The sequence below is a fragment of the Eptatretus burgeri genome, chromosome 5 (genome assembly GCF_056783735.1).
Source record: "Eptatretus burgeri isolate ZD-2024b chromosome 5, Ebu_testis_v1, whole genome shotgun sequence".
Taxonomy (NCBI): Eukaryota; Metazoa; Chordata; class Myxini; order Myxiniformes; family Myxinidae; genus Eptatretus; species Eptatretus burgeri.
In genome coordinates, this window is record NC_140965.1 from 61,615,999 (window position 1) to 61,637,575 (window position 21,577).

The window sequence follows — 21,577 nt, forward strand, 5'->3', positions numbered from 1 at the left end:
GTCATTGTGTTATTACGGTGGAAAGTGTTATTGAAGGGCGTTAGTTTATTCGTCATTCTGCACACTTACCTTGTAATCTCCGTCCTCCGGCAGCCATATCAGAGGGTCGGCCATGCGATTACGGCGGCAGGGTGTATCAGCATGGAGAGGCCTTCCAGCCCAATTGCAAGCACCATTGCACGTGTGTGGATGGAGTTGTGGGGTGCTCGCCCCTCTGCTCGCAGTCTTTCCCACTCCTCCTCTTGGAAACCTGCGCACAGCCTCGTCTGCTCAAGGTGTGTCAATCAAGTGCATTATCCTTTTATCACGCATTTTGCACGTCGTCATAAAACCCCGTGTTTTCTGAGCCCAAATTTTGTGAGAGCCATGTTCTCGTTTGTGCTTATGAACCACGAAACATCACCGGTGAAATTAGCCAACATTCATTCATTCATTGATCGGTCGTTGTTGAAATACCCGAAGTTTATAGATGGATGGATGTTTTGTTTCCAGGTACCAGGACGCTGTTGTGAAGAGTGGGTCTGTGATGAAGAACGCAATGAGAAACCATCATTTACACCGCCACTTGCCATTGAGAGCAATGAACTTCCAATGGCACATTGGGAACAAAGGCATAGGTCTCAAATTTCTGGTAAGATCATACAATCATATCAGCTCTGACTGAAAGATAAAAAATCAACATAGTCCCACTAGGAAGCCATTTTACCATCCCAAATGAAATCACGTTGGGTCGAGGATTAACTAACATATGGCTAACATGGTCAAGAGAAAGCACCAACCTCCAAACAATGAAAATCTCAAAACAGTCAATGCTATTCAATGACACACACACACACACACACACACACACACACACACACACACACACACACACACACACACACACACACACACACACACACACACACACACCCACACACACACACACACACACACACACACACACACACACACACACACACACACACACACACACACACACACACACACACACACGTGGATCCTTTGAAACCTCTTCGGTCTCCATTCGACCTTCTAAAACTCAAGCATGTGTGGAGATAGCAGCCAACAACAGCAACACACACACACACACACACACACACACACACACACACACACACACACACACACACACACACACACACACACACACACACACACACACACACACACACACACACACACACACACACACACCTTGAAGCCACCCATTGTGGAGCAATATTAGCAGTGTCCTCGGGCGAATGACATGGATAACTAGGTTGCTGGTAGGCACTTTTGCAGAAACAACTGTACCTTGTGAGGTATTCTTTGTGGCAGACCAGCCACAGGGGCAGGGATAATTGCCATTGCTGCCCACTCAGTTATCTGTGCACTCATTTTGACGATGACGCAGTTCCACAGTTCTTCTAATTCTATCAGTGCATGATTGAAGCCATATCACTCATTCCTGTGAAATTTGACATCATTAATCTTGATTCCAATAACCTGTAAATCAGATGCAATGCTGTCACCATCTTTTCTTTGTACCCATGACTGGGCCTCCTCTTCTCCACTTCTCCAAACAACAGCTGTTTTGGCATCCGCTGTGGCCCCATGCGGCCTCGGTGGCCAAACCAATGTAGATGGTGTGTCATAAGTGTGTCACCTCTTGACTCCTTTATGCAAGACGTAGCAGCTAGTTGGTTAGAAGGGATGTGTTCCTTTCACCGTTGGTACTTCACCACTCCAAGGATGATCCGAATGCTGTGATTATGGAAAGATTTCAGGTGCCTCACATGTTCTAATTCAATAGTTGGTGTCTCAGCCCCACAAAGCATAACACTCCCCGCTTGGTTGGTACCGATACATTGGACGTCTGAAAAATGGGCTTTCTCAACCATCCAAAGGCACTTGCAGCTTCAGCATTGCGGTGAAACACTGCCTTTCTCAGCTCACCGTCATTTGTGATGTTGCTTCCAAGTTATGTGAAGCTCACAACTATTTCCATTAAGCCACCTTCTCGCCGCACTGATGCGACAGTCACCTTAAATATGTTGTCCTGTAACCAACCCTACACAACACACACACACACACACACACACACACACACACACACACACACACACACACACACACACACACACACACACACACACACACATGAATCACAAGATCATAGAATTGTGATGGTACTCTAAAACACTGCTTTGCTAATTTATTGTTTTATTGTGATTGTTGATGCATTCAGGAAGCCGGCTACGCCATTAAAGTTGCAGAAGCTCTTGCGGCTTTAGCAATGACCAATATCGTTCATCCTCCCTAGGGTGGAATGTTCCACCACCTGGGAAAGGGACTGTTCGGGGGCAATGCTTGGTGCAGACTACGGACTGGTCAGCGTGCTCCGTTTCATGCAACATGGGATTTTCCACACGCGTGACCAACGACAATCCCGAGTGCCGGCTTTTGCTCGAGAAGCTGCTGTGTGAAGTACGACCGTGCAATGTACCGCTGCGAAAGAAGGTGAAAATTTACCCAAGAATGCCACTCACAGACCAACATATTCTAATGGAATGTTAAAATAGTATGGTGTTAGTGAAGTGATTAACTCATCAAATTCACCAATATCGGCCCTGGCTCTTTGCAAACTATATTCTGCCACCTGCACTCAAGAACATTTCTAACTCTTCCCTCCACCATCCTTCTCATCCCCAGCCGAAGAAAGGGAGGAAATGCGTACGGATGGAGCGTGCGCAAAAGCCTGTACGCCTTATGTACGCGGGTTGTGTGAGCCTCCGCCGATATCGCCCTCGCTACTGCGGAGAATGCACCGACATGCGCTGTTGCACACCAAACCGCACACACGTTATCAACGTGCGTTTTCGCTGCGAGGGTGGAGAGAAGATTACACACCCTTACCAATGGGTGGACTCATGTCGGTGCCACTTTGACTGTGAAGGAGGGTTACATACTTACTTCCAGCTTCATAATGACATCCATACCTACTTGGATTGATTCCCGTGAAGAGAATCGTGGAAAAGAGGCGACATTGGATCCCAGAATTTGGGAAACCATGCGCATCCGTTTCCCTGCCACCTTGTGATCATGGCAGTTGTGGTCCCTGGGAGAAAGCACTCTTATGAAAAAACAACTCCATGACTGCCATGCTTATGTACCTTGCTTTTGTTTTGTATTTCTTCAGAAATGAAGAAATGAAGGCCCAAAGTTCCTGCTGACATCTTTAATGGCTTAAATTTGCCAAAACGATGGCATTAGCAAATTGCTTGGAAATTTTCAAAAAGCCATCTCTCTAACAGCTTCCTTTCACTCGCACATCGCTCAGTTACAATTCCGATGGACCACACAGTATACTGACAAAGCAGTCTATTGGCAAGGGTTATACTGCGTTGTGTGCCATTGCATCCGCAGCAGTCGCTAGTGATTTGTTCATGGTGATGGCGATAGCTCGCCTACTCTTCGCAAAGGACACCATTAGGTCTTTAACGTCCACCAATGAATGCCAGCAGATGGGGCACCCAGTTTAACGTCGATTCGAGGGACGGCGCACACCCACTGATGAATCACCCTGCCTGTGAAACACCAGGACGACAGTTTATAGCTGGATCAGGATTAAAACCCAGGCTCAACAGCTTAGAGGCGAATGTGCACACCTCAAAGCCATCCTGCCAGCCCTCCAGTTCCCAAACTGTACCTTAATTCTCATTTGAATCACCCTCTCCTCCCTCTTGCCCGACATAATTTTAGATGATTCTCAGTTTCACTTTGATTGAAAAAGAATTTCCTAATTATTTCACGAGACCACTGAAAATTTGCACTTGGTCAATCCATGCACTTAAAATTCTACCACACACTGACTACATGAGAGGATAGCTCAATCAGTATAATACATATATACAAGCACAGTTAGTAATTCAGGACTAGATAACCACAGTTGGCATCTTAAAAGCAGAAACCATCATCATCATGCGGACGATGCTAACCACAGCACGAAACCAAAACCAGCACTTGCCAAAGCTGATAAGTATTTATTGTGCATGGATTCCAGATGACTCCTGTGCACTGCACATATTATATTAATGTGAATAATTATAACAGAATCCATTGTTTTGGATTCTTTACATATTTAATGGTAAGACCAAAGAAGATAGTCAGATAAAAAGACAGACGGTCAGAGTGAGAGACAGAGACAAAAGAAAACAAGAGAATGGAAGTAAATGCTAAAAGCAGCAAACTTGTAGTGATTTAAGCAGTATTGATTGTATCATCCTTTTTACTAACAAAATGAATGTTTCGCACTGAGCACATCATGTACGCACAGAGTAACACCCAGTGACGGACTCTGTCCATGTACAGTGTTTGCTTTTGTACATAGACATAACCTTCTGCTTTGTTTCAAAAGCTCGATTATCTTGTTTGTTGGTTTTTTTTAATTGTACATACTGCTAAAATTATTTATGATTTATCAGAAACATAAATTATATTCCTCAACATGATATATTGTAAATTGCTTCTTCATTTTGAAGCCTCGACACGCCATTGTGCAGGAAGATGGTTGTAGATTTAGTTACGATCGAAATGGCATTGAATATATTTTTGGTATTGTAACTTAATACAATAAAATCTCAAAAGATGACGGTTTATGTGATCCTCTTCAAATGTTCAGAGCACACCACAAACACGACAGAAACAGCATTTCTTGTTTAATCAGCATCCGTGGCTATCCGCTCCCCACCTGCATTTAGTGCTTCAAGGTGGCAGCCCATTGCGAAATCAAGATGGCAGCCTAGCGACAAATCAAGGTTGCAGCTCACCATTAAATGAAGGTGGCAGGCCACCACCAAATCGAGCTGGTCGCTCACTGTCAAATCAAGGTGACATCACACATCACAGCCTACTGACATCATACCCTTTTCCTTTGCCACCCATCATTTTTTTTTTTGTATTCTTATTAAATAAACACAACCCACCACACATCTGAAAATTTTATCTCTCATCACAAATTCTGATCATATGGTTGACATGTATCCACTTTTCTCCTTGCCCCATAGTCAGTGTGGAATGTTCTTCCTACAAATGTGTTGCTCTTCCCTGATCCTCAATGATTTGGCCAAGGCTGAGCGAAGCGAGGTTGGTTGAGGCCGTTTATTCGTGATATGTGAAACACCTTGCGACCCATGCCGACACAAAACATACTTTTTGGAACGCCGGCCACATTTTCCATCCAACCGTCTCTCTGGACATTTTTCATCCAACGTCCTTCTGGTCATATCTCGAGCTTTCGATACAGTCTGGCATCCCGCGTTGTTCTCCAAACTGCCTACCGATGGAATCCAAGGCCAACTCCACTCTTGGATTGCTGACTTTCTCCACTCTCATAGCCAACGTGTGGCTCTCAACGGAACCCTTTCATCTTCCCTCTCTTTGTCAAGGCTGGAGGACCCTCAGGCAGTGTTCTAGCCCCATCATGTTGCTAATCTTCATCAATGATCTCACTGACCCTCTGGAAAATCCTCTTTATCTCTATGCTGATGACTCTACTCTCTGCCGTGACATTCCTTCTCCTTCTGACAGACAGGCAGCAGCTTCTTCCCTCTCTTCAGAACTTGACAAAATCACAAACTGGTCAAACACTTGTAAAATGTCTTTCAATCCTGAGAAATCCCACACACCCATTCTCTCCCCAAAAGGATCGTCCCACAAACCCTCGCATCTACTTTCACAACAACCTCAAAGAGGTTCCTTCTCGCAAACTCTTGGGTCTCGCTCTCAGCCATGATCTCTTCTGGACAAGCCACATTTCAACATTGGCCTTCAAAGCCAGATGCTGACTCGGCATCCTCTGTCATGCAAAGTCCTTCCTTGGCACAAATGAGCTCCTATCCACCCACAACCTTTTCATCGGCAGCTTGATGGAGAACTGTTCTCCCCTCTGGGCTGGCTCCCCTTGCTTTACACCTTGCTCAGCTTGACGCCGTAGAAACAAAGGCTTTCAAAATCATTGGAATCTCTCGTGATGAAGCCGAATCTATGGGCCTATCACTTCGCCATCGCCAAAAGGTCAGTGGTCCATCTGTCTTCTTCCACCTCATTTGTGATCTTGTATCCTCTGCCCTCTCCTTGCCTCATCACCCCTCCCCCACTCCCTTTCTAAGTATTTGCAGGATGCACACGGTCCACCAGCAAACTGCTCCAAGTGAAACTGCCTAAATCCAGAACCACTGTTCACCTCCTCATTTGTTCCTCGTTTTTCTCACCTGTGAAACCAACTTCCACACTCTTCAATTTTCTTCCCTTCAGATATTCAAGCCAACTGTTCACCATAATCTCAAATCATCCCCCATCCAAAATAATGATTTATTGTACACCCAGTAAACCACCGCTATCCCTCCCAATATCCATCATGTCCACCCCTTGCATTCTCCCCTATCCTTCACCATTACCTGCATCCCTTGTTAGTCCGTCTCTGTCTATTTTCTCCCTCCGCCCTACTGTTCGCATTTCCTCCTTCTCCTGCTCTTTCTTTGATGACATTGTGTCCTCATCCGTTTTGTGTTCTCAATCTTCCAGGAGCCTTGACTCTATACAAAAAAAGAAATCATCATGCAACTTTGTTACAAAATTCTCCTGAGTAGGTACTGCTTTGTTGAAAATTTTGTGTCAAGCGGTTGCAAAGAAAACAAATTTAAAAGCGAATTGGGGGAAAAACGAGAGCCTGGGCTGACGTTCCACAAGGTCAGGAATGGTTCCATTCATCCAATGGGACCAGACTCTGTGCAGAGCATTGGTGCTGCTTAAGCAGTCTCGTTGGCTATTTGGCACAATCTTGGATGGGTCGCCATTCCGACACAGGATACCAACATGCTGGCACTCATTTTGCCGAACTTGGAAGGATGACAGGCAGAGTCAACCCATCCATCCATCCATTGGGACCAGACTCGGTGCAGAGCGTTGGTGCTGCTTAAGCAGTCTCCTTGGCTGTTGGACACAATCCTGGACGGGTCACCACTCCAACAGAGTTTACCAGCATGCTGGCACTCCTTTTGCCGACCTCGGAAGGATGACAGGTCGAATTAACCCCACCTCACCTCGTATTAATTTAACAGCGAGTGGGATTTGAACTCAGGATGCTCAGATTCCAAGCCCACCACCCTAACCATTAAGCCAACACCAGGCAAAAGAATGGTTACAGACTCCTATTCTTAGTGTACTGTATTCAGAAGAAAAACTTTTTTTTTCTATAAATGAGTATCATCATTGAGCTTGATCAATCAAGTCATGGAGAATGCACCGATGAGCATACAATGTGTCTGAATGACATATTGCTTCGGAGAGTTCTGGCTTGGAAAAGAGGTTGTAGAAAACAAGTGTACATGAAATGGTGACATTTAAGGTGCTGTACACAAAATATGTGATGCTTTGTGGGGAGGGGATATTTCCTGGAGTGTCACAGAGAGGGTCAAGGGTGTCAGAAGCACAGACAAGTAACACCATCTTCATCTTCATGGGCACAGCCGACTTGGACTTTCCTTCACCACGACAAGACATCATCATTTCGAACAACCTTGCTTTCGGTTGATTTCATCCAAAATGGCAGAGGTGCTGTTTTCAACCATTAATTTGAAGCTATGAGACAGCATTTCCCAAATGGAGAGAGTAGAAAGTTCAACTATAACTTCGTAAAATTTGAAGAAAGCTGAAGGGCAACATCATCTCATTGGCCGAGCTGTCGGACGCCACCGATTGTAAAAAATAATAAAAAAAAATATTTGCAGAATGGAAGCCGATTAAAATTTTCCACATTACTCCATTCACAGTCATGTATTTTTAGGGTGCCGGTCAAGCAAAGCATCACCGAGCATCGCAGGTGGGAGGGAGGGTGTCAAACAACTGCCAAAAAGTCACGTAGTTTGTGCACGACTCCTGAGATGATCTACTGATGGTGAAAAGGAGGCTGTATGATCAGGGCATACCTTTCCTTTGAAAAAGTGCAGGGAAAAACCTGCCACAAAAGAAAAATGACCAAGCAGAGTACAAATCTTACTTTGCTTGCAATTAGGAAAAGGCATTTCCTTAATTTGGGCGATTTTTCAGGACTTCTTTGCTTACTCCACAAAGTTACATGACAGACATCACAACTGCATCGAGAGCAGTTTGTAAATCGAGGTATCAACAAGCAAGTGGTGATCAAAGCTCAGCAAGATGTGTGAAAATTCCTGCTTCTTTTGCTGGTCGACAAAACACAAATAAGATTTTGTCTCACCTCCTCTCCAACAGAAACGGAAAGTTGGAGCGTCTCTTCTCGGGAAGTGTTTAGAATTTTTCCCTTAGCCGCGTGAAATGCTTTAACAGCACAATGAAAGAGTTATTTGGCTTTGCTTTGAGTGTCAAGGATTTTGATGAAGCTTACATTTCATGAAAATGCTTTCAACTGCAGGCTCCTTCAGAATATTCGGCGGTACACCAGTTCCACAATCAACAAGTGGGACCCTCGATTGAAACTTCAAAAGGAACAAAGTGATTCCATTCTGAGGAAGGAAAGACATAGCTGCCATGGCGAGGGTTCAGCGTAGGGCTACTAGATTGATTCTGAGCCTAGCTAGACGAAGCTGTGAGGAGTGGCTGAAAGAGACGTGACTGTATACATTGAAAAGGAGGCGGTAATGAGGGTATATGATAGAGATGTTTAAGAAAATTAACGGTTACAGACAAGATAAGTAACTAGTTTTTCAAAGGAATAGACAGTGGTATGACCAGGGGCCATAGCCTGAGAGTAAAGAACATGAGAGTTACTTTAGGACTGTAATAAATCAGGGGTCTTTCAGTCAGTGAGTAGTTAATGAATAGAGTTGGTCTCCTTCGAAAGGTAGTGGCAGTCGAGGGGGTAAGACAGATTTAAATTGGCATCAGATAGGTACCAAGAAGCATTGGAGATAAAGGGATACAGGGATAATGCCAGGACTTGTAGGTAGTTTGCGTGTGGATGGATGACTGATGGTTCCTGGTGTTGATTTAGCGCATGCATGATAGGCCGAGTGGCTTCCTCCTGCACCAAAGAACCTTGTTAGTTCAACCACTCGATGCTTTCGCAACCAGCCGTGCGAAACAATACGAGGAGGTGCATTCGGGTAAATGTACTATCATAATGTATGGTGAATGATGCAAAACGATACCCCACTGCCCACTGGGTAAACATCGTTTGATTCAGTGATGGTCGGTGGAATTCTTTTTTTTTGGAGGGGGATATTTATTCCTCATATGGTGAACATAGAGTCTGGCGGAGCGCGTTTACGGCCCAATGACAGAATGCCCTCATGATAAAGATTTAAACGTTTGACAAAATTTGCTCCATGTTAAGGAATATGGTAACATCATTAGTTATTAAATTTGCTGAAAAATATGATTTGACAAAGGATTTTTTTTTAAGCTGGAGTAAATCAAGATAATTCACGAAAGGAAGGTGACATGCTGGAGGATTTGATGATTCAGGGTACAAGAATAGGTTGTCATCTCAAACATGGTGTTCGTAGTATGGACAGCAGCAGTAAGGGGTGTGAGAAGGTTGTCATCGTTCGATAAGGTAGTTTGTGAACATTAAAAATTACAAGGTGTCTTTTGTGAAAAGTTGGGTAGTTCTCACTCGAACCCTCAGCAAACGACTAATTCCTGCCCAAATCACCTTCAGTCGAACATCAGGAACAGCAGGCCGAGTCAAGCAATTCCTGAAAGACGGGCTAAAAAAATGTAAAAAAAAATGCTCAAATGAGCTAAGATCCTCGTACTCTTAATGATGTCATAAAAACGAATTTGACGTCATTGTGATGTATCAGGTTTGCGATAAATTATCTGTGCTAATGCCCGGCTTGATTCCCGCAAACAAAATTCAAACAGCTTGCCTAGTTTCAGAGGTAATGGTATCTTGGCGATTTCCATTAGCGGCGATATTATGACGTTAACTTTTTTTCTAGGAAGAATTTCCAAAATCAGAGATGGTTACTGCCTGCGCGTGGGCTTTCTGCATATACATGGCAAGTTTCACGAAGATCCGATGAAAACTCTGGGTTGTGAAACAAAAAATGTCAAAAAATAGGAATGGCGTCATAAAAATTGATATGACGTGATAGTGATGTATCATATTCATCTCTGCTAATGCCCTGTTCGATTCCCGCAAACAGAATTCAAAAAGCTTGTATTGCCTAGTTTTGGAGATAATTTTTAGGTGATTCCATTAGCATCATATTTTGATGATGACATTATGACATCATTTGATGATGACATCATTATGATGATTATTTTGACATCATAACTTTTTTCTAGGTGGAATTTTCAAAATTGGAGATGGTTACTCTGCGCAGGGTATTTTTACATATAGATACCAAGTTTCAGGAAGTTTTTGATGAAAACTGTAGGCTGTGAAACAAAAAAGTCCACAAGAAGAAGATGAAGAACAACAACATGAGTTAGACTTAGAGATCCTCCACGAGGATCTAAAAATGAAATTCAAATCAAATGGAAGACCAAATATAATAGGTACTGCATTGGAGTCATGAGAAGGAACCTGTGCAAGCAAAAGGCAGAGATTAAGTCATCAGAAGCAACTTGGATAGAATTTGGGTTTCAGCTGCTACGTCTCTATTCTCAAACCCATTCAGGCGCAGCCAAGTGAGCCTTATCCGAAAAAAAAGAAAGAAAAAAAAAGAACGCATATTCAAAAAATTTAATAATTCTGCCTGCCAAACCATGTGTTGATCAGTTTGAAATTTAAGACATTTCTTCCCCATCACTGCAAGATCATAATTTTATCGTTTCACGTCGAATGATGGAGCAGTTCAAGAGAGAATTTTAAAATATTTTCCTACAACCCAATATGGCTGCCAAGCCATGTGACCTTTTAATTATGCATGAACACCCTGGTATTGTTGTGGGGCCGGGTGTCGGCGGTGAGCACAACCGCTAGGTGGAGCAGGAGAGTCGACTCCACCGAACACCCGGAATCTAGATCGTGCTTCTCGGAGAACTCCGAAAGGCACGGGTCCCTTACACTCTTACAGGACCGTGAATCGCCAATAATCTGGCCGTGTGGAATCGGGTTAATTGCAAACTTCAATTTACCTAAGTATCTACGCGGCAAAGCTACCGGGGAATTCACACCCTCAGCAGGCCTCGAGCGGAACGAGCCGTTATCGTGCTCGAACCATGCGTAACCCGAGCGGATGGTTACCAAGATCCGTTGGTCGAAATGCACAATTTGCCGCTTCCCAATTTCCCAACACGCACCGTGCTAATAGTGGGGTAACTTAGCTAAATATAGCATAACAATTGTGCATTTTGTGAGGAAAGCACCAAATTTGGCACACTCGTAGCCTTTCATATTATGAACAGATTTGGATATTGGGCCATCTCAAAATTTTTCATGGCAGTGGAAAATGGCTGCCACAGCCATCAGCAGCTGAATTTGAAATGGCCCAATATCCAAATCTGTTCATAATATGTTAGGCTACTAGTGTGCCAAATTTGGTGCTTTCCTCACAAAATGCACAATTGTTATGCTAAGTTTCCCCACTATAAGCCAATGATAGAAACACAGAAACGAGCTGATGCATTCAACAATAGGGGTATTTATTTACAATAATCTGGGAGGGGAACACAGAAGAGCAGAGTTATCACGACTATAAGAGCAATGCAGGTATGTACAAGGCACTAAAACAATTCTACTTGAAGACGGGCCCACACAAAGACACACACCCACAGAAATGGACCTCAATGGGTCTTCATTCGGTAGAGCCGGCCCGGGGTACCTGTCCCGCCTCGTGCGGTCACACCGACTCAAACCACCACAGTGGGATTCGAACCCACAATCCAAAGTCCACGACCACGACCGTCTGCAGAGCCCTCGTTGACAACCACTCACTGGCTTTGGATGCCAGGTTGGAAATGCCTGAACTGAAAATGTCCTCTCCCACCAGAAATGTCTCGCACACGATCCTCGCTGCTTGGCAAAATTCCACGATCTCTCGAACTGCCGTCCTCTGCTGAACACTGGTCCAGGCAACCACACTTTCTCTCTTGGAGGGAGGGGACTCTTCTCCTGGCCACTCGCCTCCTGATTGGTTGGTTGAATCGCGCGATTCACTGGCCATCCCTCATTGGACAGGCCCACGGTAGGCGGGGAAACTCCCACCCTTCTGGGAAGAGTCCTGATCAGAGGCGTTTGTAGCTCCGCCCACCTCCTCACCTCTGGCCACGTGTGTAATGGCGATGGTGTTGAGTCGGAAACGGGGTGGGTGAGACGCCCGCTCCTTGCCGATTGGCCAAAGAGGGACGCCATGCTCATGTCGAACTCCACCCACGCACGCACTCACCAGCGAAGAATGCTATGAGCAGTGTTATTGTTGTGAAAGTGAAGATGGGCATTGTTGTTGTTGTTATGTGATGTAAAAATGGAAAAGAAAACCCTGACTATCAAAATAACTCTGCAGCGCACGAACATTTAATTCCCATGAGACTAGGGACGGGACCATAACTCGAAACACGTACTTACCGATATAACTGATCTATAGGACCTGGCTGTTGTGTGCACATGGCTGCGAGATTTGTAACAGTATCCCCAAGGCTTGGGGAACATGTGTGTGGGTTCGCTTCAATCTGTCCAGCCATTCTGGAGAATTTTTTTTAAAGTTTTAGGGCAAATCTAATATGGCTGCCAAACCATGTGACCTATCACATCACAGATGGGGAACTTTTTGTTCTTCGTGGATAGGTGGTCATACCTGTGAAGTTTATCCTCGATCTGTTCAGCTGTTTCGAAGAAGATTTTTGAAGATTTAAATATATATATATCTTCTTCTTCTTCTTTCGGCTGCTCCCGTTCGGGGTCGCCACAGCGGATCATCCGTATGATTCGCATAGTGATTTGGCACATGTTTTACGCCGGATGCCCTTCCTGACGCAACCCTGGTCGCCTCTTACGACACAGGGATATGGTACACCTATTTTAACCGGGGTATACACCGGCCCAGTATACTGGTACTCATTTCGCCGAACTCGGAAGGATGACAGGCTGAGTCAACCCCCTGGTGTATTAATTCAGTGGCTCAACGGGGCTTGAACTCGGGACCTTTTGGATCCCAAGCCGCTGCCCTAACCACTGCGCCAACACCAGGCTATATATATATATTGTTGCGGTCTTCACGCCCGCCGGCGTGCGACGGCCACGTAACTCGAATCGCGGCACGTCGCCCACCGGACGGACAATCCAGTCGTGACCCTCTCGGACTAACGCCGGGAACCAGTCACGGGTGGACCTTTCGGTCTCACCGCGATCGAGCCAATCAGCCCCCGCGTGGGATAGGGTTGCTCGCCAAATTCGAACTACCTAAGTACCCACGCGGAGGGTAGACCGGGCGATCGCACCTCGCCGCAGGTCGACTTCGGACACGGGCCACTTAAGCGACCCGTTCCGTACTATCAGAATAACCGAGCGGTGTTATCGTCGACCTCGACGGTTCGATTAATTATCGGGCGTATTCAGCCCACTACCAACCCTTTACGTGAAGCAAGATGGGGATTCAATGGAGGAAAAGACGAAGCGAAGCGGGAGAACAGTTCAACAATAAAGCACATTTATTCGCGACGAACGGAAAGCACACAAATACAATTCCACCAAATGCACACAAAAAAAGAAAACACACTTCCATTTACACAAAAAGCAAACATAAAAGTGAAAACACAGTGCAGAGCTAATACCGACTACCGAGCACACGGCAACACTTATACAATTCTACTTCACAGACGGCGCCGACAACACATACCCAAAACCAAGGAAAATAAATACCCTCAAGAATGAGGTAGGCCTGGGGCCGAGACCTGGTCGGGCCTACCCGTCTGGTGATGAGACGCGGAGCGGCGATGGCCCCGCAACCCGCGGGCCTCGTGGACAGTGCCTGGCAGGGGTGGGAACGGGGCCCCCTTGGTCGCACTATCTCAGCGCGGGGGGAAACAGGAGGGGGTTGCTGATGCTCGGGGTATAGAGGATCTTTATTATGTGCGCGACGAGCGTCTCCACCTCGGCCAGGTCGCGCTGCCGGCCTCCCAGGGGTGCAGCTCCCTGCACGACGCGAGCACCCCCTCGTCCGCCCTCGCCGCCTCTCCACAGCTCGTCCCCTCCGTTCCGACTTCAACGCACACGACGAGCAGCTCCACCGCCCGCGAAGTCTTGACTCTCTGTTCCGACTCCTTCGCCTCGTTCCGACCTTTACTACTCCTTCTCTCGTTCCCTCGTCTTCGTTCCGACTTTTACTACTCCTTTGACTGACGAACACCGTCCTTTTATCCCCCCCGTAACTTCGCCTTTGACCCCCTCCCTTTGACCTTTCACCTCGCTCCCATTGGCCCGAGAAAAGTGGGCGTGAAGGCTTTTGATCCACAAATTTGCATATATCGATCGCCCTGGGGGCGGGGCCACCTGCCCCTCGCTCACCCCGATTGGACGGCAAAAAGTGGGCGTGTGTCGTTTTCGATCCGTTTTTGAAGCAGAAAATCCGTGGTTTTGTACACGCTGTTCGACGTGCGCCCTACACGAGTCCAGCATCGGTGCCCATGAGTGGCGCGAGATGACGGTGATGCGATGCGATGGTGGCGAGTTGTGACGGTAAAGGTCATGGCGGTTGTGGTGAAGCGGCGTTGTGGTTGGTGGTTGTTGTTGTGGTTGTGATGGTGGCGATTGATCCAAAATAAAGATAGTAAAAGAAAAACGGCTATCCTGAAGAGTCGCAGCACGTATAAATGACATGTATTCCCACTAGACAACGGGTTTGGGCCTAACTACACATGCACTTACCGAGATACCTCACCTCAGGGACCTGAATGGTGGTTTGCGAATCTGGTAACCACAACACTATCCCCTTCCCTTTTTACAGACTCGTCCCGAGTCGTCAAATTTTCGTGTGCCATCATGTGTAGTTTTCCCCTAGTACACTTTACCTACGGATCCCTGAGTGCGACATTCATGGTATTCGTGTCCCCAAAATAAATAACCTGAGGGCTGCGTAACTACCTAAACAAACTCACTCACACGGACGACTTAAATAAAATTGCCGGCGCTAAGACATACATGCCGGGGGCGCACTCATATTTACAGTACATCTTAACCTTAACTTACAAATTTTACACTAAACCATGGCCCAGGATCATTGAACTCTGCAAAAGAAAGCAGTTAGCAGGGAGCCAGGCTGCCCGCATGCAGTCTCTGGCTCAAACAATGCAGGTGACAGGGAACGTGGCTGGCTGCTCACACGCAGTCCAAGGCCTTCCCTTTTGAACTGAACTCAGTGAACCACAACGGTGCTTGGGCTGCACAAACGCAGTCTCCGTGCCAGCTCAAGTGGCACACGCCATGAGCACAACGAATGGATGCATGAACGGTTTGAACTGAATGCAGTGAACCACAACGGTGCATGGGCTGCACAAACGCAGTCTCCGTGCCAGCTCAAGTGGCACACGCAATGAGCACAACGAATGGATGCATGGACACAAACACGGTGCACGGGCCGCCACTGCAGGCCCGTGTTGTAGCTGCCAACAGGGCAGTTCTTGCAGCTTGCAAACTGTTGCTTTTACGATCCTGGCGCACATGGAAATGAACAGGGGGGGGCAAAGCAAAAATTGAACGGGGCTGGTGAACGTGGGCAGTGGGCATGGCATGGCAAAGGCAAGCAGGCAAACACAGCCCGCAGAAGAAGGCCGCTGCAGGCAAACTCAGCCCGCAGACGAACTGGCCGGCACAGGCCTCGAAGAAAAAACAGCTAGCAGATGAACTGGCCGGCACAGGCCTTGCAGCACACAGCTGCCGATGAGGTTGGCCGGCCTCCGCCTTGAAGTAAAACACGGCCAGCCGATGAAGTGGCCAGCCTTTGCCGTTCAGTGGAGGTTGGTGGAGGGAGTGCGGTGGTGCTGGCCACTCGGAAGGCGGGCTCGGACCTACCTACCTGTCTCCCTCCCAACTATCGCCTTTGCCTGTCACTGTACATACCCACTCCCTTAATTTGTGAAAAACCAATTTAGCCCCAACTTATTTTTTTTTGTTGTTTTTATTCTTACTCCCCCACTATAAATCGTCCCCTAACCCCCTTTATCGTCCTTGTTCGGCTACCCTATCCTGTCACCTAGCCTACTCCCAACCCCTACGTTCCCCTTCCCGAGGGAATAAGGGAGAGCTAACGTCCTGTGTCGAGGCCCAACGAAGCCTCAGAATGGCCTCCCCAGAGTTCGGCGATCTTAACACCAAGTGGGTCCAGCGGCCCACAACGACAGCGAGGGGATGGATGGTGCGGAGGGGCACATCTCCTAATCTACCCTAACCATTTAACTGTTAAACTACCCGGGGCGTTCAACAAGCAGCTCTCGCTTAAACTATTGGTTCTAACGACCCAGATTCCCGTCGCCTGTGTTGGTGTCCTCACAATTTCGGGCCTCGCCCCCCAATTTTCTCTCCGTGCCCTCACACGGTCTCCTGGCTGGGACACGTGGCTCCCTTTGGCAGGCACGACCCTCTGCCGAATCTCCCGCTATGGCACCCCCGGGCACTACACTGCCTCCGAGCCTACCAGCTCCCTAACACCGGGAGTGCCCCCCCATGGCACCTCCCCTGAAACGCACACGTGGCAGGCCGGCCTCCCGGGCCCCTTTCCGAGGGTCACCCGTGCCCACAACACTGCCCACGCGGCTAATGGCGCCCGGGCCCAGCACCAAGCAGGCGCACCCGTGCCCACTACTCTATCCCGGCCCCCCATGGGCCCTTGGCCTACCGCGGCCGACTAGCCTGGTGCCCGGGGTACCCACTCAGCGATACTCACCTTTCGCAGCCACGCTCCCAAGCCCGTCAACAGGGCTCCTGCACCCCTCCAAATGGGTCTCGAGCCTACTTTCCCACCAACAACAAAACAACCTCCATTTTTCAATTTGACTAACCCCCTAACTCACTTTATACCGACCCCGGGGTCCCTTGGGCGGGAGTCACTCCTCCCCCCAATCACTCATCGCACCATGCATTCCCCATTCACTCCATACACACAGACTCGCTGGCCTCACTCACTCAACATGTACACGTACTCACCTCACAACCCACAACTCTTCAACACACACACACCGCTGAACTCTGCCATCCTTCTAACTGCACCCCCTAACTAGCTCGTGCTCCCACGTCGTCCCTTAAAGTAGTAGCACGTTCCTTTTAACACTACGTAGCTAAACTACGTCAACTCTACACACTCAAAGTCTGTCCATGTCCTCAAATAAATCATTTTATTTTATTTCCCAACCTAAATCTGGCTACAATCCCTCTAACTAATCCATTCCACGGACTCCATGAGGACTTACCCCTGCCCCATGAAGTCGGTCTAACTAAGCTAACCCTTCCCCCTAACTAGTTTCCATCCTGTGCCCAGGGTTAAGGGGGTCTTTCACCCCTTGCCCAGAAATCCTGTACACCCGAAAGTGAGGCTTGCTTCTTTTTTTTTTCTCTTTACATGCGCAGCACCTGCGCGGCAACTCAGAGCTCGCGCACTTTGCACCTGCCCGTGACGTCATGCAGCTGCACGTGTTCCTCGTCCCTCCTTGGACGGGACCATCCGGCAGAGATACCCCTCCTGCCGGATTCCAACCCCACGTGCAGCCATGACGTCACCGTGCGCATAAAAAAAAAAAACAAGCCACACGTCTCGAGGGGTTCCCCACGCGAACACATGTGCTTTGCCCGTTGGAGCTTAACACGCACGATCGCGTGGAGAACCCGTCCGGTCCAAATCCATTTACCTGCCTAAACTTTGTCCGTCCGCGGGATCGGCAAATCCACCGCGTGCGTTTCCGGACCGGGACTTCACTCTCGCAAGCGAGCACGTGGCGGTCTCGTGCGTTGCACAGCACGAACCGCGTGCTCACTGCTGGGTGAACCCGGCACGGTCCTCGAAACAACTACAGCCGCTACTCGGCTTTCGTTTCTCCCATGTCGCCGTCTCCATTCCACACACGCATACCTGCGTGTCACGACGCACACAGTCCACACCATTAAATTCACACCGGGAGACGCGGCTGCGTGCTCCCGCATGCCAACCGACATCTCCCTCTCATACCGCTCTCTCACACACACGGTCTCCCTGGCACCCAGCGACCTTGCACACGGCCGTTCACTCACGCGTGCCTCACTACTCACACAAACCATACTACTCACACATGGTGCTCCATTCACTCGCGCGGGGGCACTCACCCGCGGTGCCTCACCCACGCACGCGAGGGCACTCAACCGCTGTGCCTCATCCACACACCGTGCCTCACTCATACACGCGGGGGCACTCACCCGCGGTACCTCACTCATACACACGGCGACACTCACACACGCGGTCTCTTCCACACCACGTCCCTCACTCATACACGCGGGGGCACTCAACCGCGGTGCCTCATCCATACACGCGGGGGCACTCACCCGCGGGACCTCACTCATACTCCGTGCCTCATCCACACTGGCCGTTTCATCCACACACGCGGGGGCACTAACCCGCGGTGCCTCACTCACACTGGCCGTTTTGGGAAGCACGCACCCTGGCACAATCGCCACCTCACCATTCACACACGGGGTCGCTTCCACACACGGGGACGCACTCACACCTTGCACCACACACACAGGGACAACCACACTGGGGATTTGTGTCCCCACAAGGGTCTCCGGGGCCTCTACACCCCCCAAGCTCTCCATGCACCCGTCCACAGCACCCGTCCCCTCAACCTCGCAAAACACGACCGAACTCACCTGGTCGTGACTCGCCTCAAGGGGGCATACTCCCTCCCCTCGTTCCTGGAGGAGGCCATCCCGCTGCTCGCACCGGGTCCCTACACGCTCCGCGAGCTCACCCCCATTGTCCTCCACTACCTCCGTGTGTGCGTGCGCGTCACTTTCCCCGTCTTCATCGTGTAGTCTTCCCTCTATCGTTCCCATCTCCCGTGTCTCTGCCAACTCTTCACCCTTTACCTCCCTTGTCTCAACTATTATTTCCGTTGTCGTCACCTCGTGTCTCGTCTCACACGTTTTGGTCTCCCCATTTAATTTTTCCCTTTCGGTCATCGTCACGACCCTCGCCCAACACGTTCCACGAATTATTTTTTCACCCGCCTCCACCGCGGGCCTGTCAGCCGTTGCACCCCCACCCAGCTCGTTTGTTCCGACACGTGGAGTCGCCATTTTAAGTTCCCTGCTCACGGCCTTCATGCCCGCCTGCAGGCATCGGCCCATGTTCTGCGTCTCACCCCGCAGCTCTTTCATTTCTTCTTTCATGTTTGTTTCCATTCCGTTCATTTTTGTATCCATCTTTTCGTTTATTTGTTGTGTATTCGCATCCATCGTCGTTTTCACTTCATTTGTATTTGTATCCATCTTTTCGTTCATGCCTTTCATTTCGTTCTTCATATTCGCATCCATTTTTTCGATCATTTTCGCATTCATCTTTTCGTTCATTGCCGCCAGCATGGTGAATAGCTGGGCCATGTTGGATGCACTCAGCTGAGCCGTTTCGGCAAGGGTTGGGGAAGGGTCTTGGTGGAGAGGGGGGGGGGAGGTGTCATACACCGCGGCCGCTGCCGCACCCACCTCGGGCCTTGGGTTCAGTTGGGCGAGTCCGTGTTCCTGCACAATCAACATTTCCTGCTCGGGGATTCCATCCTGGACCATGGACTCTACATTATTACACATATACATTTCTAATACCCCCGGCTCCCGCTCGCCTTGAGACGCCATCTTGCTTCTCGTGAAGGGTTAATTTGCTCGCTCGTAATTTGGAGGGAATCGGGGGTCGCTTCTCTCACCCCTGGACCGATTCCCGTAAATTTAGCCGGAGACAGGAGAGCCCGTTTTCCTGTTCTCCGATACCAGTGCCGCGAGGAGGGCGATGGATTTGTATCCCACTCCTGACACCAGTGTTGCGGTCTTCACGCCCGCCGGCGTGCGACGGCCACGTAACTCGAATCGCGGCACGTCGCCCACCGGACGGACAATCCAGTCGTGACCCTCTCGGACTAACGCCGGGAACCAGTCACGGGTGGACCTTTCGGTCTCACCGCGATCGAGCCAATCAGCCCCCGCGTGGGATAGGGTTGCTCGCCAAATTCGAACTACCTAAGTACCCACGCGGAGGGTAGACCGGGCGATCGCACCTCGCCGCAGGTCGACTTCGGACACGGGCCACTTAAGCGACCCGTTCCGTACTATCAGAATAACCGAGCGGTGTTATCGTCGACCTCGACGGTTCGATTAATTATCGGGCGTATTCAGCCCACTACCAACCCTTTACGTGAAGCAAGATGGGGATTCAATGGAGGAAAAGACGAAGCGAAGCGGGAGAACAGTTCAACAATAAAGCACATTTATTCGCGACGAACGGAAAGCACACAAATACAATTCCACCAAATGCACACAAAAAAAGAAAACACACTTCCATTTACACAAAAAGCAAACATAAAAGTGAAAACACAGTGCAGAGCTAATACCGACTACCGAGCACACGGCAACACTTATACAATTCTACTTCACAGACGGCGCCGACAACACATACCCAAAACCAAGGAAAATAAATACCCTCAAGAATGAGGTAGGCCTGGGGCCGAGACCTGGTCGGGCCTACCCGTCTGGTGATGAGACGCGGAGCGGCGATGGCCCCGCAACCCGCGGGCCTCGTGGACAGTGCCTGGCAGGGGGTGGGAACGGGGCCCCCTTGGTCGCACTATCTCAGCGCGGGGGGAAACAGGAGGGGGTTGCTGATGCTCGGGGTATAGAGGATCTTTATTATGTGCGCGACGAGCGTCTCCACCTCGGCCAGGTCGCGCTGCCGGCCTCCCAGGGGTGCAGCTCCCTGCACGACGCGAGCACCCCCTCGTCCGCCCTCGCCGCCTCTCCACAGCTCGTCCCCTCCGTTCCGACTTCAACGCACACGACGAGCAGCTCCACCGCCCGCGAAGTCTTGACTCTCTGTTCCGACTCCTTCGCCTCGTTCCGACCTTTACTACTCCTTCTCTCGTTCCCTCGTCTTCGTTCCGACTTTTACTACTCCTTTGACTGACGAACACCGTCCTTTTATCCCCCCCGTAACTTCGCCTTTGACCCCCTCCCTTTGACCTTTCACCTCGCTCCCCATTGGCCCGAGAAAAAGTGGGCGTGAAGGCTTTTTGATCCACAAATTTGCATATATCGATCGCCCTGGGGGCGGGGCCAATTCGCCCCTCGCTCACCGATTGGACGGCAAAAAGTGGGCGTGTGTCGTTTTCGATCCGTTTTTGAAGCAGAAAATCCGTGGTTTTGTACACGCTGTTCGACGTGCGCCCTACACGAGTCCAGCATCGGTGCCCATGAGTGGCGCGAGATGACGGTGATGCGATGGTGGCGAGTTGTGACGGTAAAGGTCATGGCGGTTGTGGTGAAGCGGCGTTGTGGTTGGTGGTTGTTGTTGTGGTTGTGATGGTGGCGATTGATCCAAAATAAAGATAGTAAAAGAAAAACGGCTATCCTGAAGAGTCGCAGCACGTATAAATGACATGTATT

The 21,577-nt window shown here is 49.1% G+C and overlaps 2 protein-coding genes and 1 long non-coding RNA gene across 10 annotated transcripts in view; 1 reads left to right on the plus strand and 2 right to left on the minus strand.

The window, feature by feature from the left end:
* Positions 1 to 299, minus strand: part of LOC147026530 (uncharacterized) — a 255,794-nt gene extending 255,495 nt beyond the window's left edge. For both annotated transcript variants that reach the window (XR_015058383.1, XR_015058384.1), the window contains exon 1: positions 70 to 299. This is a non-coding gene — a long non-coding RNA (uncharacterized LOC147026530). The remainder of the gene's footprint in view (positions 1 to 69) is intronic.
* Positions 1 to 4,633, plus strand: part of LOC147026532 (CCN family member 1-like) — a 38,490-nt gene extending 33,857 nt beyond the window's left edge. For all 7 annotated transcript variants that reach the window (XM_085881992.1, XM_085881993.1, XM_085881996.1 and 4 more), the window contains 4 exons: positions 94 to 275; positions 493 to 631; positions 2,306 to 2,502; positions 2,695 to 4,633. In XM_085881992.1, the coding sequence (XP_085738118.1) occupies positions 94 to 275; positions 493 to 631; positions 2,306 to 2,502; positions 2,695 to 2,994 (818 nt within the window). In that variant the 3' untranslated portion in view covers positions 2,995 to 4,633. The remainder of the gene's footprint in view (positions 1 to 93; positions 276 to 492; positions 632 to 2,305; positions 2,503 to 2,694) is intronic.
* Positions 4,634 to 16,766: 12,133 nt separating this feature from the next.
* LOC147026533 (uncharacterized) overlaps positions 16,767 to 21,577 on the minus strand; it is a 4,894-nt gene continuing 83 nt past the window's right edge. The window contains exons 1-2 of the mRNA XM_085882008.1: positions 21,078 to 21,577; positions 16,767 to 21,036 (exon numbers count right to left, since the gene is read on the minus strand). The exon at positions 21,078 to 21,577 is cut by the window's right edge and continues 83 nt beyond it. Coding sequence (XP_085738134.1) covers positions 17,873 to 19,780 — 1,908 coding nt within the window. The 5' untranslated portion in view covers positions 19,781 to 21,036; positions 21,078 to 21,577 and the 3' untranslated portion in view covers positions 16,767 to 17,872. The remainder of the gene's footprint in view (positions 21,037 to 21,077) is intronic.